Source organism: Zonotrichia albicollis, chromosome Z (assembly GCF_047830755.1).
Source record: "Zonotrichia albicollis isolate bZonAlb1 chromosome Z, bZonAlb1.hap1, whole genome shotgun sequence".
Lineage (NCBI taxonomy): Eukaryota > Metazoa > Chordata > Aves > Passeriformes > Passerellidae > Zonotrichia > Zonotrichia albicollis.
In genome coordinates, this window is record NC_133860.1 from 39,304,453 (window position 1) to 39,324,417 (window position 19,965).

The 19,965-nt window shown below is 41.4% G+C and overlaps 2 protein-coding genes across 2 annotated transcripts in view; both read left to right on the forward strand.

Moving 5' to 3' along the window:
• The window catches only part of ARSB (arylsulfatase B), a 187,227-nt gene extending 186,885 nt beyond the window's left edge, over positions 1-342 (forward strand). The window contains exon 9 of the mRNA XM_074532885.1: positions 259-342. The gene's annotated coding sequence lies outside the window, so the exon portion shown is untranslated. The remainder of the gene's footprint in view (positions 1-258) is intronic.
• Positions 343-606: 264 nt separating this feature from the next.
• On the forward strand, positions 607-18,878 carry LHFPL2 (LHFPL tetraspan subfamily member 2). The gene is made up of 2 exons (XM_026796492.2): positions 607-1,036; positions 14,627-18,878. Exons 1-2 carry the CDS (start codon positions 607-609, stop codon positions 14,881-14,883), a joined length of 687 nt encoding a protein of 228 aa, XP_026652293.1. The 3' UTR covers positions 14,884-18,878.
• Positions 18,879-19,965: the final 1,087 nt, after the last annotated feature.

Here is a 19,965-nt window from a genome sequence, read left to right on the forward strand (position 1 = left end):
GTGTTGCTGAGACCTTTGCAGTGTTTGACAAACACCCACCATGGGATAGGGCACAGCAGATACTGTAAGTATTGGCAGCAGTGGGAGGGAGATTAATTACTCGTCCGCAACAAATCAGGGAGGTTTCCAGCAGGCTCTGTTTGACTAGCCCTTGTTAGAGCTTTGTATGTTGATGTGAATCTGTGCCAGATCTTGGTTTGTTGTGGGGGTGGAAATGACTTATTTCTCACTGCTGATGTGTTTTCTCTTTTCTTGTAGGTGTACGATGTCAAACAGTGGGCAGTCCTTGTAGCCTCTCCCACCAGCCTGCAGTGTCATGTGCCAGTATGAATGTTAAGAAAGAAACGCATGCTTCAGAGCTCAGCATCCCAGAAAGAAAAAAGGAGGAACTAAACAGAGAGAGCAAATGATTGCACTGCTTGCAAGACTTGAGGCTGCTCACTTCTCCTGAGAAGCTTCATCTTGGCCTTTGTGAGAGAGTTGGGAAAGTAGTCAGAACAGCTACAGTGATATTCTTAGAGTCCTTTTCCTTTTTTAATTTAATTTTTTCTCCCTTGTGTCTGGATTTTAAGTGTGCTGCACTGATCACAAGCACTGGACGTCAATATGTGTCATGTCATTGTAACGTGCCGGTCGATGCTATGGACTCTCCTGAGCATCGTGGTGGCTTTTGCAGAGCTCATTGCCTTCATGAGTGCAGACTGGCTGATTGGCAAAGCAAAGCCTTCCAGCTCCGAGGAGGTGGACAACAGAATGGGGGGACAGCAGGAGCCCTACCGTCCAACACTGGGCATCTACGGGCGCTGCACCAGGATCTCCCACATGCAGTTCTCCAGACGAGACACGCTTTGTGGTCCTTACGCCGAAAACTTCAGTGAGATTGCCAGTGGGTTCTGGCAGGCAACCGCTATTTTCCTAGCCATGGGAATTATGATTCTCTGCACCGTGGCATTTGTGTCTGTCTTTACTATGTGCGTGCAGAGTATTATGAAGAAAAGCATTTTTAATGTCTGTGGGCTGCTACAAGGGATTGCAGGTATGTGCACTTTGAGAGCAACTAAACTTTTAATTTTGGGGTGATTCAGATGAAGAAACATAGCAATTCTGGCCCGCCTGCAGACAGACTGCATTAGGCAGACCCAAAGTGATTCTATATGCTGGTGTTTATTCAAACATAACTGAAATTTATAGCTACACAGCATGTAATACATTGACATTGGCAGCAGAATTGCAGCGTAATGTGTGCCAGAATGAACTGACCAGTATTCTTTTGTTTGCTGTTCATTTTTTCCCCTCTGTTTGAATTTGTTTCAGTTACAAAAACTTCTGTCCTTTGCTACCAGCAGAGAATAAAGTTAATACTCATATTAAGGCAGTCTATCTCCCTCTTGCTACTTTAGTAATTTTTCCATGGACTGAAGGCAGTTTCCTTAGTGTCTCAAAGGCTTCATGACTGTGGTGAGAGTACAAAGCACCTTAGGGCTAAGAACTGGTAATAGCTGCACACCCAGTTCCTCCAGCATTTCATGTGAAGCAGCCTCCTTCAAAGCTATGAGCCTGACAAGTGATACCTTGAGATAAACCTTTCCTTTAGCCAGCTTATTGTTCAGCTGCATTTACACAGCCCAGTGAGCTTGTCTTTTTACTGTTCAAGGATCAGCTGTGCTTTGCCTGAAAAGACGAATTTGTTCTAGAGATTAGGTGTTTCTGCTTAAGCCCATGGATTTTACAGAGATTAAATGACTGTTAGTAAACCAACCCTGGACAGCGTTAGTTAGAGAAGTATTCATTTTTCTGTAGTTGCCACTGATCCCTGGGAAAACCTGTCTCATCTTTTGTGCTCTCTGTGTGTGTGGTCATCTGGAGGAGGAGAATGGTCATCAGCCCTGCCTCTGGCAGCCCCCAGAGATCTGTGAAGAGGGAGGGAATGAGCAGGGCCCCCTCCTCTTTTTATCTCAGTGGGGCTCTTAAGCAGATGTTTTCAATTCACAAAATTATTTAATCACAACAAAAAATTAGGTTTTAACTTGTTTTGCTTGAAATGTGAATCCAGCTTTCCCCCTTCTCACCTCCACTGAGGTGGCCAAACATGTCTGTGGTGGCTATACCTAAACAGGAGATGTAATGATAGGTATTCAGACCTTTATCTGAAGCTGGATGATTTCATTTGCTTAGTTGAGACCTAACAATCTTATTCTAAATGCACACGGGGAAGTAGGTGAAGACTGACTTTACTGCCTGCTGCAACCCTCCAAAGCCAGCATTACATGCCAGGGACTGGCTGATGCTGCCTCCTGAAGCACTACCACAGTGGCTCTCCCTCTTGACTACTTCATTCATCTTCAGTATGGAAGCATAATGCTCATTTCATGTCACTCACAATGTAAGGTTTGTGCTTCTGGAGCAGAATTACCTCCCTAGCTTGGCTAAAGATGCTTCTGTTCATATGATGGCATACGATTAACATTTCAGGTCCTTCAGATGGACATCACAGGTTTTGCTGTGGTCAGTCCTGGTGCACAGAATTTGCCCCAGGCAGTGTGACAAGGAAGCTGCTTGGCAGTGCAGATTAAACCAGTGGAAATTGTTTCCTTTCTTATTCTACACTTCAGAATAATCCATGACTGTTTTTCCAGGAGATGCAATTATTACTTGTTTTCTTTCGGAGGGGCTTTTTTATGGGAGAGATTGGTTAGCAGCATAAATAGATCTTGGGCATGTCAGATTTGGGTCTTTTGAAAAGATAACTTTACTTACAACTCTGATACCATCTCAAAATACATAGTCTGTCACCTAGGATTAGCAAGTAAAAGATACTTTTATTTTAGAGTAGGGCTTGGAGACCCTGCATTTGTGAGAAAATGCATGCTAAGAGAGTTTAATGTTTTATTATCAATCCAGCTGTACCCAGAATAGGATTTGCAGCCTAAAACATTGAACAGTACAGTTGACAAAGCATTTTGTAGGTGTTAGGGCATAGATCAGTCCTTCTCAAGCTGTACTGAGCATAGAAGCGCTTCCCTTCTTAAAATTCAGATAAATGACTCAGCATGAAACTGGGTAAGAGGAAGGTCACCTTACTGAAACGTTGCTGCCAGTATTTACAGCCAGGCATCTTGTGGCTCACAGCTTGTTTTCTCAAGATTGATTTTAGTGGGTCCACTGCTACTTTTGTTCCAGGAGTATTACAGCATCTGCTTACTTAGTTGCAATTATTTTCATTTTGACTAATGGTGGCTGCTAATTTAAACTTTGTCAGCTCCTGAGTTTTGAAAAATTTATTTTTTTTTTTTAAGCAAGTTGCTCAAGAGGGGCAGTTGTCAGCATGGCTAATTCAGACAGGCATTATGATAGATAAACTAATGTCCTGACCAGAGAGCAAGTATAACCCTGCCTTAATAATTTTAAGCATAGCATCATTCTTTCTAATGTGAATAATTATGGTTTAAGTAAGTGTACAAGAAGAATTCACAAAATAATTTTGGTAATCAGCCTATATCACTACAATATTTGCAAGTATGTCAAACATCTCCTTTTTAAACATGAGATGCACACATGGTAGAGTCATCTATAGGAACTCAGGATCTTGCAGACTTAATCTCCCTTAAAATCTCTATATCTTTGTAGTAGAGATTTAATATAATTAAAAACATACAACAACCTAATTTATTCCTGGAATTTGTCATAACAAAACAATAACAGACACCGGATATATCTTTCCAGTCTAGCAAGATTAGTTGTGGATGATGCCTATGGTGAAATTACAGAACAAAAAGCAACATCTTTTCTGTTATGATCCTTGGACAAATGTGCAAACTGTCATTTAGATCAGTAGGAGGAAGCCATACAAGTATCTTGACCATATCAGGGATTCTTTTATTATTTTTGTGGCAGAAAATGAGAAATACAAAGCCATAAAGGAAGAAAATGTGGCTGTTGTTGTTTAAACTCCTGTAATTCCTTTGTTATGGAGCAAGAACTTCTACCACTTTACTTTCAGACTGCAATGCCTTTTATTCTGCAGCTGTAGAAACAGTAATCAACAGCCCTGGTTTTGTAGATATTTGAAGATTGTTTCATCTGGATAAGCACGTTTTCTCTGCATTAGAGAGCGCAGAGAATGGAGACATGTAATTGAATAGATAATTACTATCCAGCAGCAGGAAGACCAGGCAGACTTTCATTTGTATGTCTTTTTAGGGAAAATGTTCTACTTTTAGTCTGTGAATCAGTTGAAATGCAGAGGCCGGAGGAGAAAGGATATTATTACATTCTAGCGGACAAGAATCAATTCAAAGTAAATTTTCACAGTAATCACGTAGCTATAGGAAGTAAATAATTGGTGATCCGGTACTGACATATATTGGTAAGTCTGTAGTGTAATTGCCTATGTATTTACAAGTTTTATTTGGGCTTGTGTACTTCACTTTGTTGCTAAGTAATATAATATAAACATAGCCTGGCCTCAAAGGAGGGTGGGGAGAGCTTAGGACAGAGCCTAAACCAAGTTTGGCTTTCATCTCTGATAGTTTCCTTTATGAAGTTCATAATCAGCAACTTGGCTTCCTTTTTTGGTCTCTGCCATGGCTGGGCAGACACAACCCCTTCTCCAGAGCCAGTGTCTGCCTGGCTTGCAGCTGAGCCGCAATGCACCAGCAGCACCCTGACTGCACACTAGGGGGAAGCTAAATTAGCTGCACCAACATTATATCAGCCACAGAACTTGAGCAAGCCTCTGTGGTTTTTTGTGGGGAGCTCGACATCATGTGCCTGCAAAGGCTTTGGGGAGAGCAGTGGGGAAATGGAGCTGACACATCAGGAAGGCTAATGGGTTTGGGAGTTCAGTTTCTTTTACTTCTGTTTTACTGTGCTGGAGCAGGGCTTCCTTGCCAGGAACATTTACCAAAAGAAGATAAAATAGTTCCTCTTCTCTAAAATCTTTCCAGGATGCTGATGGCTTCATCTGGAAGGCCCCTCATGAGTCACCCCCTTCTCATCTCTTCTTCTGTTCACAGTCCACTAGCTGTAATGGGGCTTGATAGAAGCATGTAAAAATTGGGATGCATCTGTCAGAAGACATGCTGTGTCCTAGGTGCACACCAAGGAGTGTCTCTGTTTTTTTCAGGGGAATATATGGCTGCGTTTTGCTGCCTGTGCCACTGGCATCTTTAACAGGTAGATGTCCAGTCAGCCAAAGCAGAGGTTTGTGTTTTCAAAGGCTGCTGCAGGCAGGTCAGAGAGCATTAAGTTCCCTTGGATGCTTAGTTGAAAACATCAGGAAAACATCAGTTGAAAACATCAGAAAAAAAACAGTTGCTCTGTCTGGGCCCAGATGCTGCAGCTTTGGGCCTCTCTCTGCCACCCCAGAAGTTTCTTCTTTTCCAGGGTCTGAGAGGTTTGTTTTTCCCCCTTACTGTTGCCCTGCTCAGTCCCAAGCAATGATAGCTCTTCCACAGTACTATCTCTTCTCAGGTGTCTCAAGAGCTCTTTTGCATTCTTTCTTCTGACCTTTTCATTATTTTTCTCTATGACTGTCCATGTCTTCTCCTTTTCCCTTCTTGGTATCTTGGAGAGTTCCTCTATCAGGAGCTGCTGCAGGACTTTGGCAACAGTTCAGTTCCAGGAATACAACTTTACCCTCAAATGCAAAGAAACTTCTCTGCAGCTTTCTAAAATGAGGAGGTGAAATTCAGTTTCAAACCAGCTGTGTGTATAAGTTTGTCTTCACTGCTGAAAGAGTTTGTTTTGCATCTCTTGAGCTGAGAAATTGTTCAGCCTGTTATATTTACTTGGCGTCGTTTCCCTTGTGGGAGGCTGGGTGATTAGGAAAGTGGCCTGAGCAGAGTTGTGATAGGAACCATCTGAAGGGGATGAGGATCTGGAGCTGCTTGTGGGGGTGGGTGAAGTGGGATGCAGCCACAGAGGGTGGGCTCATGGTGTGTGCAGCTGTGCAACTGCAGACTCCTGGCTGCTGGAAGTTAAGGAGGCCGGTGGGAGTTGTGGAGGAGGAAGCTGGGGAGGAAGTGGGAGGTCAGCCAGGCCGTTCATCATCGAGGGGAGAAAAAGCAGGAGACACAAGCTGTGGTAGAAGGGGCATGAGGCTTCTAGAGCTCTTTCATATTCAGACCATAACATAAAAGGTTACAGTAGTTGCAGCACAGTTTAGGGTATTTGTTTATAGGTGGCATCGTGCTCTACAAAGGCATTATTTTGTCTGAGAAAGAGACAAACTGGTGAATAAGGAAGAAGGCACCTTGTGAGCTGATGTTGCCTGCAGGCAGTGGAAGCTGTTGAACAGCCAGGGAGCCCAAGCAGCAGGAGAGCAAAGCAAGAGTGATTTTGCCCTTGAAGGCAAGGAAGCTTCTTGTTTGTCTTTCTAAAATGCAGAGCATGCATTTTTCAGAAAGCATATTTCCTCTTTGGATTCAGCTCAGAGTTTTTCTTTCCTGATGCCAGAAGTCTGAATTCTTGGGGTGGGAAGAAAGACAAAAGGGAGGGGAGAGGGATTTCTGATGGAAATCCTGACAGTCTGAACTGCTTTTTCTGTATGTGGTATAGTGCTTCTTGTAACCTATATGGCCCAATGCCAGCATGATATCTAATACACACTTGGCTGCTGAAAGTTCAAACAAAGGGGACTGCTGTCTTGGAATATGCCAGGGAAGGAAAACTGAGTTCAAGTGCTAAATTGCTATTGAGCCTGAGGGAGACCATTAGTAACTTCAAAGAAATAAAATGCAGATTTCAGTGTTTTGTTAGATTCGGAGGTCGACTCATCTCCGGCATTATCAAGGTGGGCACTTGAAAACCAGCAGACACACAACAGATTAAAATGAATAGAAAAATAAACAAAAATTTCAGGCTTTCAGTGATCAAGTTTGGCAGTTGATTATCTTGGCAAGTGTAAATGTCTTCCAACAAACAGCACGTAGTGTGAGAGAGACTCCCATGCTACCCACTGAGAAAGATTTTACCTGTGGCACATGTGCACACTCAGGTCTCTTACTTCTACCAACACAGGTGAAATGCTGAGCACTTCTTTACACCCCTGCCCTGGTGATGTGGGAAAGAGTGCTGGTGACCCCAAGAGGCCATGGGGATATCAGGAGGGCACAAGGGCTCTGTTTCTGTCAGATTTTTGGTTCTAGGCCTCAGAGCCACGACAGATGCTGCTATTTGTATGCAGAATGCAAACACAAAGAAAACATTTAAACTTAGCAAATGCTGTGCTCTCACTCAAGCACAAGAAAGAAAGATGAAAGGAGCTCTTTCAGGAAAAGGGGCTATCTTTTGCTAAGCTTCTGTCTTTGGCGTTCCTGATGTGGTGGTGAAGGAAGTAAGTGGATTTGAGTTGTGCTTTCTTACCCAGTACAGATGCCCTGCACTGTGCTACTGAATAGCTCATGAAGCCACAGGAAATTCTCCCCTTCCTGCATCTCCATTTGCCTTTTCCTTCAGGCTGAGTCCTAGTTCCTCTGCAACTCCTCTCCCCCACCCCCAAACTGAAGTTTTGTTTGTACTATGGGATCAGTACTGAGGAAATGTAAGGCCATGAAAAAAGCAACCTGCTTTTACCTCTGTTTAAGCTAAGGGAGATGGTTGTTTTGGCCTCCCTTACTGAGCTATAATCATATTTCAGTCCCTTTCTGCTAAGGCAGCATGAGTGATTGGTGGTTTGGAGGCAATGGCACTCCCTGGTTGAATAGCAGTGAAAAAGTTTATGGTGAGTGGTAGGGAATAGGTGGGATCTTGGCCCCTGTGTCTTTCAAGAACAGAATATTTAATATATCCTTTCTTTCCTGATTCAGAAGCCTCCTTGAATTTACCACCTAAAAGTGAATTTCTCAATTAGAAGCATTGACTGAACCTTTTATTGGGTCATCCTAGATTAAAAACACTCAGTGCTTTTTGGGGTTTTAAGGTAAAATGTGAGAGGTGGCTGTGCCTGAGCAATGGCCCAACAAGTGGAGAGTCTTTGTTTACTTCTGTACTGCTGAAAAAATTTAAACATTTGGCTTTTCCCTTATAACATGCTTTATCTTGACCTTAATTGCCTGGGTTGAGAGCCACCACATGGGAGCCCCCAGAGTGTGGTGACTTTACATGGCTGACAGCCAACAAAGAGGCAACAGTGTCACTTCAAGGCTTGGGACTGATTTTACTTTGAGTCTACACATTTTTTTCCCTCCCAAGTAATGGGCACTCTCACCACATGCATAAAAATTATTAAAAACTAATGGTGACTTTACCATCTCCTCTATTAAAAACAGCAGTCTGTATGCTCACACTTCACTTCAGAGAAGTCTAAGCAGTAAGATCATACCAATATAATAAACAAGCCCCTAATTCCTAACATTGAGCTAACAGACTGAGTTATTTTGTGGCTTTTTTTTGGGAGGGAAGTAAAACATAATGGTTGAGTGTCCCACCAGTAGTCCCCTGTGCTGTATTTCTATCTCTGTTTCCAGATTGCAGCACTAATGTCATCGGAGGTTTGCATAGGTTTGGTTATAAGTATCTACTATTTGTGCAATACATGAGAGAAGAAACGTGAGAGAAGGGGCCTTATCCTCTTCCTCGGTTTGGGGAGGGCAGTGATTAGGGAAATATTTTTTTCTTCTGGTATGTACAGGCCCTTATAGCACCCTGAGACAATTCTAAAGGGGAAAAGAAACCTGTGTGGGTTTTGAACCATCACCTGGTTGTAGTATTAAACTACTTCTGCTTCAGCGTAGGGTATCCCAGGTACACTGAAATCTATATATGTGAGCAGCCATCTGCAGTGATGGAAGGTATGAAGGTGAGCACTTGCCTCAATGCACTGCCTGCTGGCAGCCCTGCCCCTCTCACCAGCCATGCTTCCAACATGCCCCAAAACACACCTGCTTGTGTTAGCCTGCACCAACTGTGTTGTGTCCAGGTAGCACTGGACACTATATATTTATATATAATATAATATAATATAATATAATATAATATAATATAATATAATATAATATAATATAATATAATATAATATAATATAATATAATATAATATAAATTATATATATATATATATAAATTTATATATTTAAAGCACTTATCATTATAATGCTGTGTATTTTTCTCTTGTTTCTCATGCAGCATTTATGAGTGGGCCAGAGGCCATTTCCAAGACACCAGGGCATGCAAAATCTCTCCTTTCTTTCTGGCCAAAGCCCTACCTGCCTCTGGTCAGCTGCTTGCATTTGGTGTGCCTGGCAGCCATCCAGGGGGCTGAAGAGCAGCTGCAGAGGCCAGTCTGGGGCCCTGTGCTGTGGGTGCTGTAAGCAGTGCTCCATTCAGCACCTCATGCTTTCCCTGTAGCCAGTGTGCAGTGCTAGAAACACCATGTCAGCAGGCCTGAGCCCATCTCTTGAGTTGATTAACATGGTATCACTGAATCACTGCACAGACTGAAGGTGTCTGTTGTGCAGCTGCCAGGTGGGAGGCTGTCCCTTCACCTGTCTGTCAGGGGGCAAAGTGATCAAAAGCGCATGAGTGGTAGGTAACCCGGGAGCATCCCTGCTGGGTTTGTCAGGAAAAATTTGCATATGGGGAAGCCTTCTTGGCTTAAGCTACACTAGTATATTTATACAGATATTTAACACATGAAATGTTCGGGTGGCATATTGACACACGTGGAAATGTGAGCAGTAAATGCCTGACTGATGCACTGTCCCTGGGCTGATTCTTATTCCTCTGTGGTTTTGCAGAAGATTAAAACAATCAGGATCAGTGCCACTGGGGATGCAGCCCACCTGCACTGCACTGCAAAGCTAGTCTCTCCGTGCTTTTACCCTTTTACCCTTTTATTTCCTCTCTTAAAATGTTGCTGCTCAGTTGTGCAGCTCCATAGGAGCCTATTGCAGTGCCACCTCATTGATCACAGCTGCTTAATTTCCTGTTTCTTCAGCAGTATTTAAAAGCTTTTTTTACTATTTTGCTAGGAAATGAGTAGATGGTTTCAGGCTTTGCAATGGAAAGTGGCTTGGTTAGTATACACTCTTGTTTAATATGGCACAACAGCAGCTGCACAGGAGACTGTCAAAACTAAATAGCATGCCTTCATTTGGCTGAACAAGCCTCTGCCCTGCCTCCTGTCTCAAGGGTTGTTTCCAAGGAAGAAGAAATGTCTTCCTCAGATCTGAACCCCAGCTCATAATGTGACATAAAAATGCCCACAATGAAAGGCTGATCTGTTGGTTTTCCACAATGTTGACCAGGCAGCATTGCTGCAGTGTATAAAAACCAGGAGGAGCAATACCTTGCTGCAGCTGCAGGCCTGTAAAAGGAGAAAAGGTCTTGGTGCACAGATACAAAAAGTCTTCTCCTATAGGAGAAAGCATTAATCAACTGTCTTCTGAAATATTTTTGCACAGTGATGCAGTCTGCTGTGTTGATACTGATGTTCTCAGTGTGCTGTAAGGTTTGGATTTGGTGTTTTAGAGAAAGGAATTGTTTTTACACAATTTAAGTAAAGAATGCCTGACGTTTAATAGGCTGTTGTAATCAGGAGATGCATAGTAATCTAATAGTAACATTAAAATCAAAATCTCACAAAGACGTCTTTTCAAAAGCAAGTAATTAGGGCCTGATAATAAAAGGTTTTGTGAAAGATGTAAAAATGTTCTCTGCTGACAGAACTTACACCAAAGAGTTATAGGTGAGGTCTCTGGGTAAAAAAGTAATTTGAATAGTTTTCTGTTGTCATGCCTCGGCATCTGGCAGCATTGTGTGACATTCTTTCATACCTCTGTTTTGAGGACTCCTCAGAGAAGAGGTAACTGAGAACTGGCAACAACTAACAAAAAGGAAATTTTGAAAAATAATAAAACTGATTTCAAGAAGTGGGATTGTGCTGCTTAAAAAGTAGGAACAGTACACAGTAAGTGTACAGCAGAAGCTGCAGTTTCAGCAATGCAGCTGTGCCCAGAGAGGGAGTTAAATCTAGAACAAGTTAAGGGAGTTAAATCTAGTGCAAGCATGAACTCTATGGTGTGCCTGTAGATGAGCACAGTGGAAAACAGCTTGTTGTGTTTTCAGAGTGAATTTGTTCCTCCCAGCAGGGTGAACAAACAGCAGTAATTCCACAGGTAGCTTGGCTGTGCTGTGCATTTATTGTACAGCAGCACAAAGAACTGAAAAGATTCATTGTAGAAAACTTGTTCAGACAGAGCACTCAATTTTTATTCTCTGTTCTTTTTCTTCAGTATTGGCTTCCCTTCAAAGACGCAGGGACAAACAAAAACTGATTTATTAAGAAAAAAACTCTATAATTAATATTTACTGTCCTTCTGCTAGACATGTCTCAAGGCAAACTGTCAACAGAAGATTTTTTTTTTCTCCTTGTCTCTTTGCATCCATGTTTCCAGGAGTAGAGGGGGTGGATCTGTCTGAGGGGTGTCTGACTGTAAGTGGTTGAACAGTTAAGTGCTTTGGTTCGCTGTCTGCTCTTTTAGGCAATTTAGGCAATGGTTTGCACTGTTAGTGCGTGGTGGAGCATGTTTTGTTCAAGCTGTAGAGTCATTGAGATGGGCTCTGTGGCTGACTCTTCTGAGAGACTGGATAGCCGGAGGCAAAGCTCCTCCTCAATTGAACACTCCTTTCTGGGAGAGTCAGGAAGGGACCCTGCACAGCTCAGCCATTGCTCTGGATGTGGGAGCTTTGAGCTGAATACGTGATGAGGGGCGTGTGCCTCTCCACTTCCTGTTAGCGTGAACCAGAGGAGTGCCTTTCTCCTGTGGGTATTTTGAATTGACTTAATGGAATCATCTTTATTTACTTTTCCTGTCAAGCAGGAACCTGTTATTAATGAAATAAAAAATTGTGATAAATATTAGATAGTGCTAAGAGGCTCATGAAACACTTTCTGTCTGCACTGAAATGAAGAAGTAGAAAGGAGGTTTGGTAGCAAAAACACTACTTTTTTTGATTTCATTATGCTGGTCCAGTATAGGCATTACAAAGTTAGCTGCCTGAAATCAGGTACATACTCTAACTGTATTCAAATGCATAGTCAAGGCTTTCCTCCAGGTTTTGTTTTCATCTGTGAGAAAATATATGAAGTTTATCAAATTGTGGCTTTTTATATATTTATTATATTTATATATCCAGGAACTTTTCTTTACTTTTGAAAAAAAAGGTCTAAGTCAGTAAAGTCCTAATGACTACATTTGGCTGCAGTGCTGTGCCTTTTGAGAGCCTGAGTTTTGGGTAATGGCTTCTCATCTTGGGGCATACATTCCATGAACCAGTAGCTTTCAGGAGTCGCTCAGTGCTCTAGTTTTGATAAAAAGTGATGGATGTGTCTTCTTGGTCCTGTTTGTGACACTCAGCCAGTCGTAAGCGGGGTTTGCTGTTAAACACAGGCTGCCTAGGTTTGTGAGTGATGGAGTGATAAACTTAAAAAACTTCCATGTTGGCAGCAGCTATGCTGGCATTTCAGATCCAGCTTCTTAATTCAGTGACGGTGATTTTTACCTACCAAAGGGCTTGTGATCGTTAGAGAGAGCAGCAACTGGCCCATACCAGTGTGCAGTCAGAAAGATACATAGTGTGGTCATACTGGTTGCGCAGAACAGGAAACTAGTGATGAATAGAGGAGAAGGAACTGCTGGTGTTTAGTCTGAAATGGCTGCACGGCTCAGCAGGATGAATGCACAGCTTATCCAGGCCTGTCCAAGATAAAGCAATACTTCATACTTAATGTATTTGGCCAACCAGCCAGGAAACACTGCATGAAATTTGTCACTGGTTCTTAAATGTAGGCAGTGATGAAATCCCTCCACAGAGAACGGATATCACTCACTAATGGATTTTGCCGCCCCAAAGAGTAACAACATTTAGGTCATTCATGCCCATGGTGTTGTGTCATCATTAGAAAAACACTGGAGGAAGGACTTTCTTTTGTGAAATGTCTGGCATTCACAGACATTAATTTTAGACAGTTGGATGATGGTTTTTGCATTTTGTGTAAATTAACTGCTTACTAACTAGGACCCACTTTGTTAGTGAGGAAAATGTCATGCATCTGGCCAAATTTCATTGAACGAACAATTAAGGAGCCCTAACATACTGCAGAGAAGTCTAACTGCTAGTCTAACTGAATGAAAGATGATGAAAACAAGTCGTTAAACCTGTTCTTTGTAATCTCTTGGTTACAAGAAAGAAAAAAAAAAGACTGGTTTTAGTGCACAACTTTTAGCCTACTTCTAGAAGGTGACAGCACTTTTAGCAGCTGTTTTCATCAGCATACCAGGTTAAATAAAGGGCTCTAAAGTGCCTGAAATGTAAATCAGAAATATTTATGGGAACTGGAAAGCTATATTAATTTTCTGGATAAACTGACTGTATTTAAACAAAAATTGGTTTTCACAATTTTCTTTTTCTTTTAAGTAAATTTTTAAGGTAAACAGAAAGCAAATTTTCATACTGTGAGCTGTTCTTATGCTTAGTTCCTTCTTACATTCCTTGTAGGAGCCAGGTATGTGTTTAATTCATTGTGATTCTTTTAGTGCCCATAACAAAGCACTGTAGCCACTAGCATAATTAGGCATTCTGATTAAATCTCCTTTCTTTGTTCAAAGACACGTGTGCAGGGACGCTAATGTGACTTTCAACTTCCTTAATGAAGCCCTTCACTGTTTAGATGGTCTTCGTAGAGAAACCTATGAATATGAGAGACAATCACATGGGCAGAACAACTAGTCTGTGCTTTTCACTTCCAGCCTGAGGCACACCAGACTGTTGGGGGTGCTTAGCAAGATGGGGAGTTGAGGCTTTTGCCCCTGTCACTACTGGGAAAGTGCTTTCCTTCTAAAGTAGTTAGTCAACTGTTTGGAGGATCCCAGGGCTACGTATGCACTGGCTATGGGTACTTGGATCTGCTTGTTTGAGGCTGACTCCAGAATCCCTCTGTTGTGAGAACAGCTCAGTGAACTGGCAGTATTATCTCTCTACTATGTCTTAATGTGGCCAAAAAAGTAGAAGTGTATCTGGGTTTTTGTGGTTTTGGTTTTATTTGGGTTTCTTTTGTTTTGGTTTGGAGTGGGGTTTTTTTGTTGTCTTCTGTTTGTTTGTTTTTTTCCGGGCAAGAAAATCAATGTAGGCAAAATTCAGAGGAAGACAGGCAATACATTTATGGTGAATGGCTAAAGAAGGCTAAATGAGGGCTAAAATTAAATTAAGATTAAATACAAAATCAAAAGTGGATGCAAGTATTCCTACATTTTTGAGAAGTGCAAGCATAAGCAGTAGGTGGAGTTGCTTGAATATTTTCTATGCTCTGTATTTGTAGCAATAATGTGTGAGAGGAAAGGACATACGAGGAGTACAGTGATTAAAATAAGGAATTAGCCCATTATCATAAAAAGTAAGCCTTTCACATACAACATAAATCATAGGGTAGCTTCAGATTTAGTTAAAAGACTGCATGGCATATACTAGAGAACAATTAGTAAAGGAAGATTGGATGGATGAGATGGCAGTTTTCTCCTAATCCTGGTAAATTATGAATATTAGTGACCATAATAACAATTACTAGATGTGCTGCATCTGGTGTTAGACTGATTGTTTGTAAAACTTCTTTCTGTTTTTATTTCTAGGGCTCTTCCTTATCTTAGGCTTGATACTTTACCCTGCAGGTTGGGGATGCCAGAAGGCGATAAGCTATTGTGGACCTTATGCTTCTGCTTACAAACTGGGAGACTGCTCCTTGGGCTGGGCTTTCTACACAGCCATCGGCGGAACCGTTCTGACCTTCATCTGCGCGGTCTTCTCGGCGCAAGCTGAAATAGCCACATCCAGTGACAAAGTGCAAGAAGAAATAGAAGAAGGAAAAAACCTTATCTGCCTCCTTTAACTCCAGTGAGGAAAAATACCAGCACCTGGATCTTTATCTGCTTTCCATTGACTGGGCAAGCAGATCCATTTACCTGTTTTTAACATTTGTGTGATTGAGCCCCATGCATTCCAACCCTGAACTACTGAAAGGGTTTTTCTTCTTTGCTGGGCAATGAGGATCAGAGAAAGGATCCCAGGAAAGCAGAATGTAAATACTTGGGGATATTTTTAGTTTCATTCTGTGATCAGGACACAGTGGAATATATTAATCCGACTGGGGATGTGAGTAATCACATGTATATAGCAGGAATGTTGTTAAAACTGAAAAATTCTGATTAATCGGATTGCCTAACCCTCCTTGGTCACTTTGAAGAGTAATAAAAGCCAGCACATTTTTTTTCCTTAAGCAAAAGAGAAGCCTATTTTAATGAGGCTTTGTTTCCATGGGCTCCCTTCAGTGGTGTATATTTCTTCACCATCATCTGGTTTGGTACCATTTTCACGGAGGTGCTTTTCGGTACTGAACTTCCTAGAAGTACAGTGCCTTCTTCAATATTAACTCTATGTTGAGAGAGCAAAGCTGACATTTACACCAATCTCAAGGCATTTAGACAGTCAAGTCCTTGCCAGGTTTCTCTCTCTTGAAACTTAAAGCACAAGGTGTGTGCAACTTATTACTTAGCAGGTAAATATTGTTTCCACTGACTAGACAGAGAAGCTGTTATTAGACTGGCTCTCACCTGATTCAGATAAAACTGAAATATTTCTACAGCCTTTATTAAAACTTCTGAAATCTCAAGCAGACAACAGCTCCCCACAGCACCAGCCTTATCTGGGCTGCAGCCTCTCCTACAACTGTGGATTCCACATTGTAATTCAACATTGTACCTTTTCTCTCGTCAGTGAAACATCATTCCCAGCCTACACATCAGTCTGTCTCATGACCCAGACACACATGAGTTTTTAGGAAATTTAAAATTTTCAGGAAGCCTTTACAAATTCTAGATGGCTGGGAAGATTTTTTTTTTTTTTTTTTGTAGTAGTAGACCTTTTCCCAACTAAATCAGCAGAAATTAAACAGACGTTGCCACAAATGCCATTTTTTCTCAAAGCCAGCTTGTGTTATTTGTGGTGGTGCCTCACTTAGTAGAACTACTTCTGATACCAAGTTTGTAAGGTATTTTAACAAACTAAGGAATGATGCAACTGTACCATAGGAGCATTGGGGATAACTGATCTGAGTAGTTCTAATTAAATACTAGGTGAATTTTAGATTCCTTTTCTTATTTCTTGGTAGTTTAACATCATTTAGTGACAATGTTGCTTCACTATTACACAGAGCGGAGATTCTTGGTTTTGCCTGGTCAGTCCCTTAAAATGTGTCATTAGTTATTATTAAAATCTTTACTGTCCAGGTAGGTAGCTGCTTTCAAGGCACTGCTGATGTGCTTCACGAGACAACAGCTGTTCAGCAGTCCTGGCGGCGGGCCCGGGGCAGCCTGGAGGATTGGCAAACAGAGCTGGGGTCACGGAGCTGGGGTCCCCTTCCAGCACCTACTGCCCACCACAGTGAGAGAGCAGCTGCAGCCTGTGCCTCTGTGCCATGGCACCTGCCTGCTGTGTGCTGGACAGATACACAGGTGACCTCTGAGATGCAGTGCAACAAGGTCAACTTCCGCCTGTATTCAAAAAGGGATTGTTTTAACCCAGCCTCTTCTTGCATTCACCTGCTCCTGCAACCCACATCCACCATCTTCTACTTTAAAACAGGGAACTCACTGTTCTTTTAAATACTGAATTTAAATCCCCTCCAAAAGTTATGGTCTGGGACCAACTGCCTGCCAAAATCAAGGTTTTAATGAAGCAAAATTACCAGCACAAAGTGATGCTTGAGGGTGAAAATTAGAGCCCACACACCCTGTCCAGACCTGTGTGCTCGTTGGCGTTGCCCCATACACATCCCCCACACCTGGACATGCACTGGGCTTGTACCTGGGGTTCAGCAAGGCTTCCTCCAGGCATCCCTCCTGAGCCCCTTCTGGAGCATGCACTGAACCTGGGCCACCAGCTCAGCTCTGCCCTGCCCTCGGGGCCCTGCAGTTGGAAAAGAGGGGGTAAGCAGTTGTATGAGTACCATATAAACCAGCTAAAAATTAATTACCAAACAGATGTATGGTTTTAGCTTCCTTAGGTGGGTAGCAATCCAAAGTCCAGGTCACCACTGCCAACAAGTCTTGACTCAGTATTAGGGTGAAAAATGCTGCACTGGCTTAAGCACTTGATTAGCCAGAATTAGGTCAGGTTAGTCCTTACAAAGGTTGAGAGAGCATACTCTGCTCTGGTTGAGAAGTAAACAATGAACAACCTTCCTTCATGTTACTAGCTGACGTCTGCTGTGATCCACATGATGCTTAAAAAATTTCAATAGTACATTTTGTTTGGGTTTGCTTTTTTAAGTATTAAAGAGATTTTCAGTGGCACATTTTGCTTTTGTTTGCATTTGTAACCAAGAAGAACCAGCTTTTCTGCTTGTTGCTGGTATATTATCAGCTCGCTCTGCAACAGCATAATTAACTAACTTGCAAGAATATCCATGTTCATGTAGTACAGATAGAAGACAGGCTGGGAAGAAATACAGAGGAGAAATAATCACAATTTCTTTTCTCAGGGTTCTGTTTTTCTAGCAAGGGATAAGGTGGTATATATAGTGATTTTTTTTTCCTGGATGAGGTTTTCAGGTGCAGGGTGCACTCAGTAAATTTCACAGCTGTTTAAATTGCTCCTGAAGTTCACCTCAGCAGCACTCTGGGAAAGAAAAAAACAAAATCAGCTTAAAGCTAATTTAATTGATTTCATGAGGGGGCTGTAGAGTGTAACTGCTTCTTAATGTACATGCACTGCATAGGATCTAGAGGAATTTTCTGTGGATTCTTTAAAACCTGTGTGCCAATTAGTTCAGTTTAACTTTGTTTTGTGGTATTGAAGATTTCTTCAAACATCTGTGGTTTCATCAACTTCTTAAACTTATATCCAATAAAGTGCCATAGACCTTTTTTTTTAATTGTAGCATATTTAAAAAAAAAATATATATATACACAGACTTGTGTGAGATGTGCAATACAAGGAATGGGTTTTGTGGGTTTTTTTTGTTATTTTGCTGGTTTTGGGGGTTTTGTTGGTTTTTTTTTGTTTTGTTTTGGTTTGGGTTTTTTTGGGGTTTTTTTTTGGGTTTTTTTTTGGGTTTTTTTTTAGTTTTTGCTTTTAAACAAGTGATTGGGAAAGGGACTTCCCAGGGAAGAAGTGTCTGGAGTTTGATGGTGTGGATATTGCCTAATGCAATAAAATCACTGATGTTGAAGATCAATACAACAGTAGTAATAGCAGCTTGAAGATTTAACAAAAATATCTTCTAGATTGATTTGAATTACTCAGAGTACAGACACTTCCAGTGGGAAGCTGTGTCCACCTCTTGCCATTAACACTCAAAAAGCTGAAAAAGCTCAGCAAGGTTTCTTAGTGTGCTTTATTTCTAATGTGGCACTGCAGAAAACATTGCTACTGAGCTATTTCTGGGTTGTCTATATCACCTTTGTATCTGTTTTACTCAATAAAGTTCTCTGGATTCTGAGAAATTTTTTTTCAGCCAAATAATTTCCATTTTGCATTTTTACCCCCCCGTCGCCCCCCCCCCCCCCCCGAAGTTTCCCATATCCTAGTGGTAAATGGAGATGAGTTCAGGCCTTCCTTGGAAGCCATGGGCACTGGTGTCCACACCTCAAGGAAAGGGCAGAGTCCAACAACAGCAGAGCAGGGCAGCAACGCATACACAGCTCCTCGGTATAGGAAGAGTGGCTGCAGTGATCCAGCTAGAGTAGGTTTTGAGCCATGGTTTATTTGTGGTACTGTTTTTCTGTTCTTGACTCACCACTATGTATATTTGTTAGCATGAATGATGTACCTAATGTCTGCTTTTTAATCTAAATTTCAATTAAATGTGAGTTTTTGAACTTTTAACAGGAGTCTGACTACCTTAATGTGAACATATTGGACAAGTTGAGCCAAGGCGAGCTTTGATTGTAGCTTTAATAGCATTTAAGATCCCAGTCCAATGATGTATTTCAGATTCCCATCTGACTTAAACACTTATTATTGCTTACTGATAAGAAGTATGTGATCTGGAATTGTAACTATGTGTTATACAATACAGTTGCATTAAAGAGACTTTCTAATTGAATATAGCTCTGACAAAATGTGTTTCATTTTGCAACTAAAGCACTGCATTTCCTTTTTCATGAAAAAAGGTAGTAACAGTTCTAAAACAAATATTGCTTCATCATACACAGATTTTTAAAATTATGTTTGCCACAGTGTGTTTTGGCTTTCAGCTTTCAGTGAAGTGACAAACACAAGAGAAAGTGTTACAACGCCAGTCAAATGGCAGGACCAGGAGCACGGCTTTCAGTAGTTTAAAGAAAACTCAGCATGTCACTTATTTGTCAGTTGCAAAGGTCCACTTCTATTAAATTTACATATAATTATTCATGTGTCTTTTAATTACACTTCCAACAGTTCCTGACTTCAGAGAAGTAGCTCTTAGTTACAGCTTGGAACATCTAGAAACCTATAGTCCAGAAGTTAGGGGATAGATGCCACTGAATGCACCACTACCACCATCAGTTTATGAATTTCAAAACAGGTATAGATGGAGCACTTAGTCTCCAAATATAAAACACTGCTTAAAGAAATTATGAAGTACTGACCTGAACAGCTAAAAATATTACCTTCCCTTTTCAGTAAAGTTAATGGAGTTGGCAGTAGCACAGAGTTCAGGTCTGCAGTTGTGTGTATTGTTACACATTTCCGTATTCTTGTAACTTATTCTCCAAGCTCCAGCTGGGTTTAGAATAGTGGAGTAATCACTAAGTGGATGTCTATTATCAGATTGACAGGAATATAAAGATGTTGTCTTGTTCTGCAGTTCACTGAAAGCTGGTTTTCAAACAAATGCCTTTTACTTGGAATATCTTCATAGCAGTGAAATTATGAGAGCGTAGGAATCAATATCTGGCTTAAAGTATCACTCAGATGTGGTGGGATCAGT